General features: G+C 40.1%; 3 protein-coding genes and 1 long non-coding RNA gene across 5 annotated transcripts in view; 2 read left to right on the top strand and 2 right to left on the bottom strand.

Moving 5' to 3' along the window:
* vkorc1l1 (vitamin K epoxide reductase complex, subunit 1-like 1) overlaps positions 1-6,018 on the bottom strand; it is a 9,825-nt gene extending 3,807 nt beyond the window's left edge. The window contains exons 1-2 of the mRNA XM_032533820.1: positions 5,728-6,018; positions 951-1,060 (exon numbers count right to left, since the gene is read on the bottom strand). Coding sequence (XP_032389711.1) covers positions 951-1,060; positions 5,728-5,951 — 334 coding nt within the window. The 5' untranslated portion in view covers positions 5,952-6,018. The remainder of the gene's footprint in view (positions 1-950; positions 1,061-5,727) is intronic.
* The window catches only part of LOC116700536 (uncharacterized), a 23,140-nt gene that overhangs the window by 6,654 nt on the left and 2,507 nt on the right, over positions 1-13,979 (top strand). The window contains exon 2 of the long non-coding RNA XR_004334678.1: positions 8,857-8,864. This is a non-coding gene — a long non-coding RNA (uncharacterized LOC116700536). The remainder of the gene's footprint in view (positions 1-8,856; positions 8,865-13,979) is intronic.
* Positions 9,036-12,713, top strand: znhit3 (zinc finger, HIT-type containing 3). Of its 2 annotated transcripts, XM_032533822.1 has the most exons (6): positions 9,076-9,119; positions 9,160-9,274; positions 10,496-10,527; positions 10,651-10,716; positions 11,772-11,852; positions 11,987-12,713. In XM_032533822.1, the coding sequence occupies exons 2-6, from the start codon at positions 9,207-9,209 to the stop codon at positions 12,148-12,150; spliced, it is 411 nt and encodes a 136-aa protein (XP_032389713.1). In that variant the 5' UTR covers positions 9,076-9,119; positions 9,160-9,206; the 3' UTR covers positions 12,151-12,713. The 2 variants fall into 2 exon arrangements, with proteins under 2 accessions (XP_032389712.1, XP_032389713.1); XM_032533821.1 differs by having other exon boundaries at positions 9,036-9,274.
* Positions 13,617-13,979, bottom strand: part of myo19 (myosin XIX) — a 33,959-nt gene continuing 33,596 nt past the window's right edge. The window contains exon 24 of the mRNA XM_032533816.1: positions 13,617-13,979. This exon is cut by the window's right edge and continues 136 nt beyond it. The gene's annotated coding sequence lies outside the window, so the exon portion shown is untranslated.

The raw sequence follows: 13,979 nt of genomic DNA, 5'->3' as shown, positions 1-13,979 counted from the left end.
GATGGAGGGTGGGGACCACACACACCTATAAGGAAACACAGATGGAAAAAACGAACTGTCCGCGCATATTACACTGGCATAAAAGCATCAAGCAGCTGTCTGTTATGAACACGCGTCAGTCAGCTGATCACCGCGCTTATTCTTCCGGGCAATGGGGAGCTCAGCCACCTGGTCCAGTCCACGCCCAGATACAGAGGCTGAGTCCTTATGGCGCGGCCCACGGTTCAATCCGACCTGTGGGCCCCCTTCACCTTTCATGGTCATTCTCTCCCCCCCCCACCCCCCGTTCCTTTTCATGTCTAAGCTGACCTGTCACAAATAAATCCTAACATAGCTAAAAAAGAAAATAAAAAGAAAAAACTTTCACACCAATGACCCGGGTCGCTAAATACTGGGCTGGGCGGGACAAATTATGAAGTAATATTAGTACAAATTAATAGAATCTTGCATGTTTAATTCTTGCAACAAATTAGATAGTAACTTAGGCAGGGATCAGAAGGACACACTTACAGGAGTGTTTATACATTCCTGAAGGTTTTTAGAAATGGGCGTGAAAAGATTACTTAGGAGATAAACCTAATAACTCATGAATAGATACTGGAGTATACTTCCTGGTTTACTGCTGCACCTGCAATGAATGAAACGCAACGGAGGAGAAACTGAGGGTCCACAATACCATCTGTTGAGTGTTTGATGGTCCGACCCGGTTCATTGGTGTGAAAGAGGTATAAGTAGAAATTAATTTGGAATAAAGGCCAAAAGACATAAAATATGTATTCCAGTTCAGTCAGGTCAGCTTCAAAAGGTATGAGCCTCATGTCATGTGAGGTTTTGGGAAATAGAGCAATGACAGAGCAAGGCAGAGTCTTGAGTCAGTATTGGTTGCTGGTGTAACGGCTAGGGAGATCTGACAATACCAACAGATTACTGGGAATAAAATAACAGCTTACCTAGTAGGAGCTGAAAGGCATAGAAGACAATCCCGTAGACACTGTTGGGTTGGTTCAGTGCACTGTCATTTCCAAAAATTGAACCTAAGAGTCCAAATCCTCGACCCCACCTAGACCACACAAAAACAGCAGCAAAGAAGGGAATTACAACTTTACTTGAGGGGTACAGAAACTAACCAATCACTGATCACAGCGGAGTCAAAGTAAACGAGTCCAGATGGGATGAAAAGAAAACCGTATACAGCAATTAAACCCAGGTCAGGTTTCGGCTGGGTAGGGTTTGCTTTTTGGGGTTTTTAGGACAAGCAAATTATGATTTACAGAAAACTATTTTAGTGTTTGGTGAACAGCAGCTGCAGCAAAGCATTATTTACATTAGCGATTAATCTGCAGATTTTGTTTTGTCTACAGAAAGTCACAAAACAGAGGCGGCTTCTGCCCCCCCCACCCCACAGTAACAGTGCGTGCCCCATGTAGGGTGAGTCCTGCGGCCCCTTTGCTGCCTGTCATCCCCCATCTCTCTCCCCCTTTCATGTCTATCCACTGTCACTATTAAAGGGAAAAGTCACAAAACAACCCTTTTTAAAAGCCTGAGGTGCCGCTTCCAAATGTCGTTTTGTCCGACCAAGAGTCCAAAACGAGTGATGCGACGGTCCCGAACAAGTCTGTTCAACACATTTAAAATCGCAAAAAAATTAAATGCATGACGACAAACAATGACGTTGTTAAACAGAGCTGAAATACCACACATTAAATTGAAATATGTTTCTGTATAATGCGGTGTGATTATTGGATAACCATAATATTTAATTAGTAGTGAGTGTGTTATTTTATCATGCAACAAGGATAGCTATTCTTTAACTCTCCTACTTTTTAACCATTAATAGGATTGAATATTTCAATGTATTGCAGATGTAGAATCTTGCACATTTATTTCTTATAACAAATAAGAGAGTAACTTAGGCAGTGATCAGAAAGTCACGTTTAGGAGAGTTGTAGAGTCCCTGGTGATACTTGGAGCAAAGTCTCATGTTGTGTCGCGCCTTCTTGGTGATTTAAAATAGTGATGTTGATGCTATCATAGTAGCAACCCTAGCTCTGCCATTTAAAAGAACATCTGACCAAAAACAAGAATACAGTAAATCTTAAAAGTGGCGTTTCCATCCTAATTATGCTTTTAAAAGAAAGTTTGACTTGGGTATATTCCCAAAAAGTTGCTGAGAGTTACACTGTAATTAAAGAAAACAAGTGTTGCAAGACAAAAATAATTTCTTTAATTCAGTTATTTTATTTTTTTTATAATGGCAAATCACAACAGGAGTTCTCTTAGGACACTTTACAGATAGAGTAGGTCTAGACCACACTCTATAATTTACAGAGACCTAACAATCCCCCCCAAGAGCAAGTGCATTAAGCTGGGAGGAAAAACTTCCTGTTTTCCGGTCAGACCCTCCGACAGACCCTGGGTCTTGGTGGGCGGCCATCTGCCGCTTGGGACACAGAGACACTGATGGTGAAATATGATCAATAATAAGTATAGCATTGTTATGATGAACAGAGGCAATCATATGACCAATAAAGATATTAAAAGTATGACTAGACCTAATAGTAGTAGTAGCAGTGCAGGGCGTAGCATGGCGTCGTGGCATGCTACTGCAATGGACATTGACATGACTTGAGTAGCGCCATCTAGGTCGGGTTGTCCCACCAAATCCGTCGGTGGGCGTGACCGATGAGAGCCGGTAAAGGGCAATTCCGTTATTAGTACCGTCTCAAGAGAAGCAACACTAAAAGTCTCCCTAATTTAGGGCTGCTCGATTATGGGAAAAAATATAATTCTGATTATTTCGGTCAATGTTGAAACCACGATAATTTAACATGATTACCCATTGACTTCTGGGAAGATGTTGCATTTATTGAACTTAAAAAAACAGCATCAACAGTAAAAAAAAAAAAAATAATAAATAAATAAAACCATGCCTTAATACTTTTCCTATTTAAACTTGATCTTTTCATTCAGAACACAAGGCATTTTTGCATTAAGTCAGTTAGCTTAGCATAGTGAATGGATTCCTATCTTGCCGGTTAGCATGGTGTGAGTAAAAGTGAGCCAGCAAAACAATATCTTAAGTTTGTATTTTTATTCACTTTATTTATCAGACCTTTTGATGTTATTCAGTGTCCACACACACACACACACACACACACACACACACACACACACACACACACACACACACACACACACACACACACACACACACACACACACACACACACACACACACACACACACACACACACACACACACACACACACACACACACACACACACACACACACACACACACTCTATTATTATATGTATACTGTAGATTATATGTGTTGGTCAGTTTGTCCCATTTTGCAGCAATAAAATTGAAGTGATATGAACAAACGGAGAAATTTATTGTTTGGATGAAACAGATGTTGACAAAGTTTCTTTTTGGGGACAGCATTTGAAATTGGGAAAAATTAGAAGTTCAAAAAAAGGTTATGAATTGCAATACATTGCACAATATGTTTAAAATCACAATAATATCGTATCGTGGCATAAGTATCGTGATGATATCATATTAGGAGGCGCCTGGTGATTCCCCCCAACACACACCACACACCACACACCACACACACGTTAGGCATAACGTTAGTCTGAATAAGCGACCGTCAACTTTTGTGCTATATTGGCTACCACAGAATCCTGCAGCGGCGCGCCATCCATCCAGTTTGCGTTTAGTTGGACCATCACTTATTTTTCAACAGGACAATGACCCCAAACACACCTCCAGGCTGTGTAGGGGCTATTTGACCAAGAAGGAGAGTGATGAGTGCTGCGCCTGCACAATCACCGGACCTGAACCCAATCGAGATGGTTTGGGGAGAGCTGGACCGCAGAGTGATGGCAAAAAGGGCCGACAAGTGCTGGGCATTCTGGGAACGCTTTCAAGACTGTTGGGAAACCATTTCAGGTGACTACCTCTTGAAGCTCATCAAGAGAATGCCAAGAGTGTTTAAAGCAGAGCAAAGGAGGGCTACTTTGAAGAAACCAGAATATAAGACATATTTTCAGCTATTTCACACTTTTTCGTTAAGTACATAATTCCACGTGTTCATTCGTAGTTTTGATGCTTTCAGTGAGAATCTACAATGTAAATAGTCATGAAAATAAAAGGAAAAGCATTGAATGAGAAGGTGTGTCCACCCACACACACAGTAAATATGCAACCGGCGACTTAAACAATGCGTGCAGAGACAGAAAATGCGTTGGCCCCCCTATCTCCAGCTAGGGGAGACCGTGATAAACCCTATTTCAACAAACAGGGAAATCTTCCTTTAAGTTTGTCACATTATTTGTGTGCTGATGGATTTGTTTCATGGAAAACCACAACATCCAGCACAATAAAAGATAAGATAGGTGTGCGGTCATTATGCTGAGTTAAAAACAGTAACTTTGACTCAGAGGGAATGTTCAGTTAACCTATTACGCTTTTTCACATAGTCTGAAACGGTGTGTCTGCTCTGCAGGGCTACAAACAAGAATGCATTAAGTCAAACACGTGCAAGGTAGTGAACGTGATCCTGTCTGCTTGGGTACTCCTCAAAGACACAACTCTGTCTTCAACCCTCTCAGACAGTGAATTCCCTCACTCATCTTACAAATATGTAATAGGTCCTAGACAGATTGCATTCCAGTCATGCTGTGAGCATTTGCTCAAGGTCTGCAAAGATCTTCAATCAATGGGAGTCAATAGGTGGAGTTCACTTGAGTCATGTGTAGTAGCAAACAGTTAAGCTGGTATGGCAACTTGACAGAGTTGATTTTACACAATTGTGATCTAAAGACTGTAATGGGGTGTTATCCCGATTGACTTGACTTTTTGCAAACTATTCTTTGTGAATGAAACCAACTTGGATTAATTTCCAAAGGACAGCAAAAACGCAGCTTTATCTGTTAGCTATCTGTGTAACAACGATACAACGTGACTGAAACTTTATGGTAACGTTGTTACAGTCCCCTCCACTGACCTCTGGAGCAGTTCTGAGCACTGTACTGGGCGTGGGATGGAACCCCTTGGACTGACTGTTAGCCGCCCGGTGACATTAGCATGGCAGCTAATGACAGCAGCGTGACAGTAGGTAGTAGGTTACAGGTTCAAGTTACCCGAACGTATTGACATTAGCTAAATAAGTTAACCACCAGAAGTCCTTGTTTTGACAGGCGGAATGAATGGACTCGTCCAGCAACAACACACATGCAACAGTAACGTTAGTCATAACGTTAGTCTGAATAAGCGACAGTCAACTTTTGTGCTAAAGTTAGTGTTACAGATGTGTTAGCCTTTCATACACAGAGTATCCGTACAACCGGTTAGCATTACCGTCAACTATCATTGATTAAATTCAACAATGCTGACGGCTCACTGTTGATAGCTAAGTGGCTAAGAAGTAGCTATAACCTTAACAAATGGATGGGTTGCGTTAGCTAACAGTTAGCAAAGTTAGCTTCATCGAGCTAGACAGCTAATGATGTGCCTATTAAATGAGAAGTTAAAGTGAACTTATTCCACACAGGTTATTTAACTAGTAGCCAGCTTGCAACACGCCGGCAGTTATAATGTGAAGTTAGCCTTAGCGGTAGCGGGCAGCCGGCACATGCTAGCTGAGAGCATTAGACAGCCCTTCCCAGATTACCACAATAGCAGCTTCATTGAGCGCTCTTTGCTGAATTCAAATTACCTTGAGGTGAACACTTTTGAACAGCTGATGGAGCTGCTGACGTCGCACATAGCCTTGTAACTCGCATCCCGAGCCTTTTCCCTCTCGACGTGAAAGGCGTACAGAGACAACAGTATGCCTAACACGCAAACAAGAAGCCTAGCTATTCTTTCCCACCGAGGGGTGGACACTCTCAGGACGGGCGCCGCCATCACTCTCTGGCCTAGCTGGAGACACGCATACATACGCAGCCAGTTCGCCTGAGACAGGGCTGCGACGTGGATCAGCGTCAGGAGGACGTGCCCCACCGTCAGGGGCGGGGCCCTTGAGTACAGGAACCCTCAATACTTCTTTCCATGCGGACGTATTTTAATAATCTAAAATGCAAATCATCGGGCCATGCATTGGTTTCTAACAACGCACAGTGTTACATTTTTTACATCATATAATAGTAACAGTTGCATGCATGTTCTTTATGTTCTGTGCACTGATGTCTAGTCATCACTATCATTACACCGTAAATTATTATCATAACTTCCTTAGAAATTTATTTTCATACCCAAAACTCATTTCAATCACTTAGGCTCCTTAACCCTTGTGTTGTCCTCCCGGGTCAAAAAGATTAACCCTTATTTATTTATTTATTTGTACCCTTTTTTTCATTAAGCATTTTACATTATTTATGTATTTTATCTATTGTTTATTAATTTTATTTCACTACCACCACTCTACTACCACTAGTTTTACACTACTTTCTGGAATTCATGGTCAATACCCTCATTTGTATAGAATTATACCTAAAATTTGAGTTAATAAAGCAGAAATTATGAATTATTTTGACTACTGGTTAAGATCAGGGAAACGTATGTTGAGTTTGGTCAGGATGCGGATTTGAAAAGATTTTAATTTTCACCCGAAATTTAATAAAAGTGAATGTATTTGCAAAGAGTGTTGCATTGAACCCACCCCTCCATTTTTTGTGGTAATTTGGTTAAAAACAATATTTCTGATATAGACATTGTTAAAAGGGGTCCAATTTGACCCGAGGACAACAGGAGGGTTAAACATAGGCTACAGGCATTTTAATGTCCAACATTGATTTGATATTTGTTGTTTATAACACACTCCCCCCCCCCCCCGGCCCCCCTCACACCCACACACACACACACACACACGCACACACACACACACACACACACACACACACAACATTCAATCTTTGAACATGGGGACAAAAATAAAGGTCCACACAGGGAAGTAACATTGATCGAACTAACAATAAATAGCAAAATACAACCAGCACAATATGAAAGCATATAGTTCATAAATATTTAGCCCATTCGGGGGGGAAAGTCACGTGACTCCATGTACATAAACACAGCTGGTGACTTCATCTGTGTACTCGCTCTCAGACTCGGCTGCGTTCCGTCTCCAAATGGCCACAGACATGGAAAGATTCCTTTCTTTCGAGGAAGCCCATTACGATCAATATGACTATTATAATATGCTGGAATACTCGTGTCATGCTTGTGGCAAAGGGAGATCCAAGAGAGAAATCGAGCTGAACACAAACCGCCATTCCCCCGCTGGACACGAGAGGAAGATCGCAGAAAAATACCACAACAGCGAAATGAAACGCAGGAGAACCAAGAGCTCGTCGGCTTGATGGCTTTTCCTCCATATTTACGGGTAACAATGTGTCATTTCTTTTGAGGGAGGGTTTATCCCCTTTATTAGGTACATAGTTAACAGATGTGAAGTGGGGGAAAGAGAGAGAGAGAGAGGGAGAGATGGGGGACGAGGCGAAACAAAGGCCGCAGACTGGATTCGAACCCGTGCCGCTGCAGGACTCAGCCATCATGGGTCGAGCGCACTTACTGAGTGAGCTAAAATAGTAGTAGCCGTATCCAACTCTGTCATTTCGATTCTGAAAATAGGATTTATTCACAACACTGCCTTTGTGATGGAAAATAAGGACCTCCTACTGGGTATTTACATAACTACATAGCATAATTACTCCCATAAATATTAAGGTCAACGACGTAACAGTCAGGAGTTATAGTTATAACTTGAAAATTAGAGTTGGCTTTGTTTTCCACCTATGATGTCAGTTAAATCATAGGTAGAGGCATGCATCAAGCATTTACCTTTTTCTTTTTTTTTGCGTGTTTTTGTTTTATTATTATTTTATTTATTTTTATCATCATAAAATTCAACAAGACTCCATTTGTGCACAGGTGCAACATTGACAGATCTGAAACTTTTTTTTCCGATATAACTGGATTAATTGTCAACATATCAGCATCGTAAAACAACAACAAAAATATCTGAAAACTGAAACAATTAATCAGCAAGCTTTTCAAATGTGAGAATTTGTTGTTTTTCTTTGGCTGTTGGTCCAATAAAACCAGTGGAATATGTCTACATAGGTTTTGGGAAATAGTGAATAAACATATTTTAAGTATTTTCTGACATTTTAGTTATAGTCCACATTATTAGGCATGATTGAGAAAATAATCTGCCGAGTATTAAATAATACAAAACATCTGCAGGGTGTGATTTGTGATGATCCTTTCATTCTTATTTCCACACAGATAGGAAGTTGGATTTGTGATGCTGACCATGGCCAAGGTTCTCCGCCTCCCTTGACCCAGAGAATGGACGCCGGGACACCGGGGACATGTCCAGTAATCAGTCACGAGACAGCTTTCAATTTCCAGCTTTGCAACAATAGTTTGTGTTGGGCTATAGGTCAGTGGTGTGTGCATGATAAACATATGCAGGTAGATGGAGTCATTTCTGCAGGGGCAGAAGATATTATATTTTATTTCAATAAAAATGATGTTAACTAAACCAGCTTGGATTGTCTTATTTATATTACTCATAATGTAATACAAACAGAAATAACATATATCACATATAATATAACTGGTTTTGTTCTGTTAATTGCAGGTTTGTTACAGTTTTGTTTCCCTAAAAGCAGAATGTATTCCATCCATTTTGTGCATTTGAAATTGTATGATCATTTTCACTGATATAAGCTATTTGGGGTGTCACTTGACCTGATTGTAGAAACGGACTGCAAACCACCTTTACCCTAAGACTCCCAAATCTCCTTTTACCAGATGATAAGTACTACGCAGGGACAAGAAATATCTGTATCTACAGAAAGTACACTGCAGTGATCGAAAAAAAAACATAAATCAATGATGAATGAAACGTTTAAGCAGGTGTTCTTCAGCTGAACCAGATGCTCTCCCATGCATACCCGTGTTTGGGTTTAATTAGTGTCGGACTACTGGCTGAACCATTGGCGAAGTTATATGCTTTTATTTTGAAGGAAGTGTTTCGCCACCGGAACCGATGTCACGGGTTCCGTCGTGGTCTTCACACATGAAGGAGTTGCTAGCGTAATGTTGACCGTAGACTGTTAATATTAATATACAGTCTATGGTATTGACCAATTTCTTCGTTATTATTTTTTTCTTATATTGGCCAGGATGCAGATATGCAGTGTGTGCAGCGAACAAACACCGAAATACAGATGCCCAGCCTGCAAAATAAGATAGTAAGTAACTTTAAGTCTGTACGATAGCTAGCTAGCTAGCTAGCTAACTAGCCTTAACGTTAGCTTCCGTGTTGTTTTGCTAAAGTAAGAAACGGAACGTTATTCGAGAATGGAAAGCAATATATTGTTTGTTGTTGTGGTACATCAGTAACATTAAGTCTGTAAAACCTAAATTAAAAGAGTAGGCCTATTAAAAATGTTCAAATAGTAGCCTTATCTACTTAGAGCTAACATTAAAGCTAGTTACAGTGCTTTTAACTCCCGTTACGTTAGCGAACATGACACTGGTTCATTTCAACACATGGGGGACGCCTGTAGCTAAATATTCAGAATCGAGAATTTTGCGCAGATTTACAGACCATGCCGCTGACTTAAAGTAATGTTCTTAAGTTACACGGGAAAACAAATTTTAGACAACACAACCACATGGGACGGCAACCTACGTAGGACAAAACCCATTTGCGTTTTGACGTCATATAGACCGCTACTCTGAAGAACAAATAATGACCTTATGTCTTCTTTTTTTTTATGTATGATTGATGTGTATTTTTAACTCACTGGAATCTTTAAGTGTTGGATTGGGGAAGCAGTAGTTCAGTCAGTAGCTCAGGAGTTAGGTTGGGGACCGGAGGGTCGCCGGTTCAAGTCCCCGTTTGGACTAAAGTATTTTAAATTAGTATATACTGCTAAGGTGCTCTTGAGCAAGGTACCGAACCCCCCAACTGCCCGGGGCGCCCTTCCATGGGCAGCCCCCCCCCCCCCCCCCCCCCCCCCCCCCCCCACTCTGACATCTCTTCATTAGTGCATGTATAGGTACTGAGCATGTGTGTAATAACCACATATGTGTTTATATATATATATATATGTGTGTATATATGTGTATATTTATATATATGTGTATATATGTATGTGTGTATATGTATATATGTATATACATGTATATATGTGTGTGTGTGTATATATATGTATGTGTATATATAGTATACACTATTACATTAAAATGTCTAGAACTAAAGAAACACTTACTATTAATATGTGGAATCCCTTTTTTAGAATAATCATATTTAAACATACCCATAAAAATATAACCTATAAAAGCTATATTTTATTTATACTGTAACTACTTGCTTCAACTAGTTTAAAAACAATGTATTTAGAACAAAATGTGATATATACTGTATATCTTTTTTTTATATAATTATTGTGTTCTTTCTCTTACAGTTGTTCACTTGGCTGTTACAAGAGGCATAAAGGTAAACAAGGTTGATCTCAGTATTTATGATGTAGTTATGTGCCGTTTAGACGAGCTGCGATCATATTAATAATACAAGGGCGCTGCTCATCATCCACAATCAAAATTCTTTGTTTGCCCATAGACAGTTGCCTTCCTGTCGGGCAGCCTGAACCCACTGGGCCTAAAGTGAAGGATTCTTTCAACACCGGTATGGGATTATTTCTCTGATCAGTCCTGTGATTCTATTTTTGTGTGTGTTTATTGTGTCCATATCAGCCAGCCTGAGCGCAAATCAAATATATTCTAATAAGTGGGGCAACATGGAGAAAGTAATTAAAAAAAAATCAGAAAGTTAAATTCATGTTAACAGTGCTTATCATCTTGTATTATATTTGAGTGTATTCTCTTTATTTGATCATGAAAATTGTGAACAGGTACTGTATTTAGACTGATAGTAACCAGTGTACTACTATCTACTGTAACCTAATCTCACCAAGCTGTGCATTTCACTGAGCTAGAGAGCCACATGTCAAAGTGTCCTTGAGCAAGACACTGAACCCCAAGTTGTTCCCTGGACGCTGTATGTGGCTGTCCACTGCTGCTAATGCTGAGGATGGGTTAAATGCAGAGATTGAAATACACTACATTGTACTGTAAGCTTGTATTGGAAAAATAAATTTCTTCTTCCAAAGTTGTCAATTTGAATTTAATTGTCCCTTTAGATTAAAGCTCAATTTATAGTCCTGTGTTCAATGAACGCTGTAGGTATACGTACGTACGTAGGTCTCAAAATTTGTAACTACAAGTGACTGTGATTGGTCGGCTCAGCCGTGGGTTGGTAGCGTTGCGTTTCCTCCGACTCATTTCCGGGTTCTCCCTCTACATAAACGAGAAATCAAGGAGACGGAGAGGGTTAACTTTTCCTGCAACAGCTTTCCAAACATGGTCAGAAAGCACAGCGTTGTTACACTCACTCTGCCTCTAGAACAGGTACTCGCTCTGAAGCTAATCACCGTCACTCTCTCGCACGCTCGTAAAGGGATACGTTAGAGTGAAGCAGACACCAGCGCACAAGTAGAAACGTCAGGCCACTTACTTTAGGCCATGGCGTAAGCTCTGCGTAGAGCCCTCACAGAAGCATTAATCCCACTTTAGTGACAGCAAAGACAGGCTGAGATGAAGTGATTGAAACACCACTGTTCAACCTTCACAATTTTCCAATGCCCTGTGTGAAACACACTTTTTGCTTTCCTGTCTTTGCAGAGACGTGGACTGTCGAGGATCTTCTGCAGGAAGAGGAGGACATTGTTGACAAAGTGCCCCTGCAGAGGCTCCAGCTGTTAGGTATTAATCTGACAGTACCTTTGGGCTGCTCTTCACACCGCAGCATCACCATCATCCTTCATATAACACACTAATGACCACATGAATCAGTTCCTAAGTAATTATAGAATTCCTGTTTTCTCATTTCTCTGCAGGTCAGTCAAAAGAGCTCCGGGACCTTCTGTGCAACCCCCACCTGAGACAGTTACTGCGCTCCATCGACAGCGCAGACAGCAAAGCCGATGCGATGAAGGCCGCCATGCAGGAGCCTCTGTTTGTCGAGTTTTCAGATCAGTGTTTGAAACTTGTCGATAATTAAGCAAAATCGTTTACAGCCAGTAAAGCTGATGATTTGTAAAATAGTGCCTGCATTGGTTATTCTCAGATTACTTTATTATATTTTTGTATAAAGTCTTGGAATAAGCAGGTTGTGTAGTTACTGTAGTTTTTTGATCTAACTTCTTGTCCAAAGCCGTGACTTTCAGCAGTATCATGTTCAAATAAACGCTGAAATGTTCAAAAACCATAAATTGCTGAGTCAATAGTAAAGGCATTACAGTCTAGTTAAAAAAGTCAACTGTAGCACGCATGCATCAACCATTCTATAACCATAATGTTTATTTCAACAAAACAGTCATTTAAATAACATAATACAAGTTGTACCTTGATCCTTTGGTACCGCTAAATTACAGATTTCAAATTACAAACGGTCATAATGAGTGACATTACAGTGAATCCATAGCTGGAAAAGGTTAAAAGAAGAAATTATTTAACAGGCAAAAATCAACAGAGGTTACGTGTTGGATCAAAAGCTAGGATGACAAACGTCAGTCTTAAGTTACATTAGTACTTTTTTTAACAATACAGCAAAAAGATGATTTGTTCTACTACATGAAACACTAGTGTAAAAAGACTTTGGTATGTTCTACAGTGCTTGCATCAATGCTTTGGACTAAAATTCATACAGGAAGTGGTTTTGGCAAACATTTTACACATAGTGCTGCTCATGAGTATAGGAACCCAGACTTAAGTTGACTAAAAAGAATAAAAAAATCATCTTTTGGAAATTGATCTTAATGCCTTGGATTCTTTCTCATTTTTAAATGATGGCAATAAGATAAATTTCCAAAAGATGATTTTTTTATTCCTCTTTTTAGTCAACTTATGCATGGGTTCTCCTATACTCATGAGCATATGCATATACGCCCTTTATCAAACAATAAGCAGCAATTTTAATAAACCTGGGTTCATCCATTCCCTGTTTTACATAAGTAATGTGTCAGCTTGTTCATGTTGCTCTGTTGCTGTGTGTGTGTGTGCTGTGTGGTGTTAAAAATAATGTGCGTAATGTGCCTATTAAAATGATGCACAACTTGCTAGTATTCACCCCCCCCCCCCCCCCCCCCCCATGCTGGATGTTGTGATTACATCTGCAATCATATCTGCATCTGACCCATGTGTTTTTACACCAAAAATACATATCTATAAAATCACACATAAATTATCACCCTTAAATAAATACACTAAAAGGCACTCGGCAAAGGTCCAGGCTTTGATGGATAGCCGGGACGTTCCAAAGAGGCAGCAATGAGACACAAACCTGCCGTCCTCTCTTTTAAAGCCACTAAGGTTGTCCCACTTCTCCAGACAAAGACTCGTAAAAATTTGAGTTTGTCTTACCCCCCCATTCATTGGTGTCTATATTTCATATCTCAGATGTGGCAGGTCAGTGGTCAGTGTCTCTGGACTGTGAGTTTTCGAATTAGGGGTAATTTTTTTGTTGTTGTCCCTAGACCCTGAATGCAACTAAAATGATCCATGATAAGTAAATCCAGTTCATGGCACAGTGCATTATGTTACCTGACTTCCTGGTGACTTCAGATATTATGCCAGGGTGCAGGTTTCGCACCGTTGTATAAAAATCAATTGAGATGTAAAATTAAACTTTGGCATTCTTTAAAAAAAAAACAAAAAAAAGAAAAAGTTAGAAAAAAACCTTAAAACACATTAAACAAAATGACATAAAATACCAGGTTTGTTCCCTCTGTGTCGGATTCTGGAAGAGCAGATGTTTACCAGCTGTGTGCCAGGTTGTCCTTAATCTGTGTCCATGACAACAGCCTTTAGTGTTGTGCATGTGGGGTGGTG

The sequence above is a fragment of the Etheostoma spectabile genome, chromosome 13 (assembly GCF_008692095.1).
Source record: "Etheostoma spectabile isolate EspeVRDwgs_2016 chromosome 13, UIUC_Espe_1.0, whole genome shotgun sequence".
NCBI lineage: Eukaryota > Metazoa > Chordata > Actinopteri > Perciformes > Percidae > Etheostoma > Etheostoma spectabile.
This window is presented reverse-complemented; position numbering and strand designations above follow the sequence as displayed.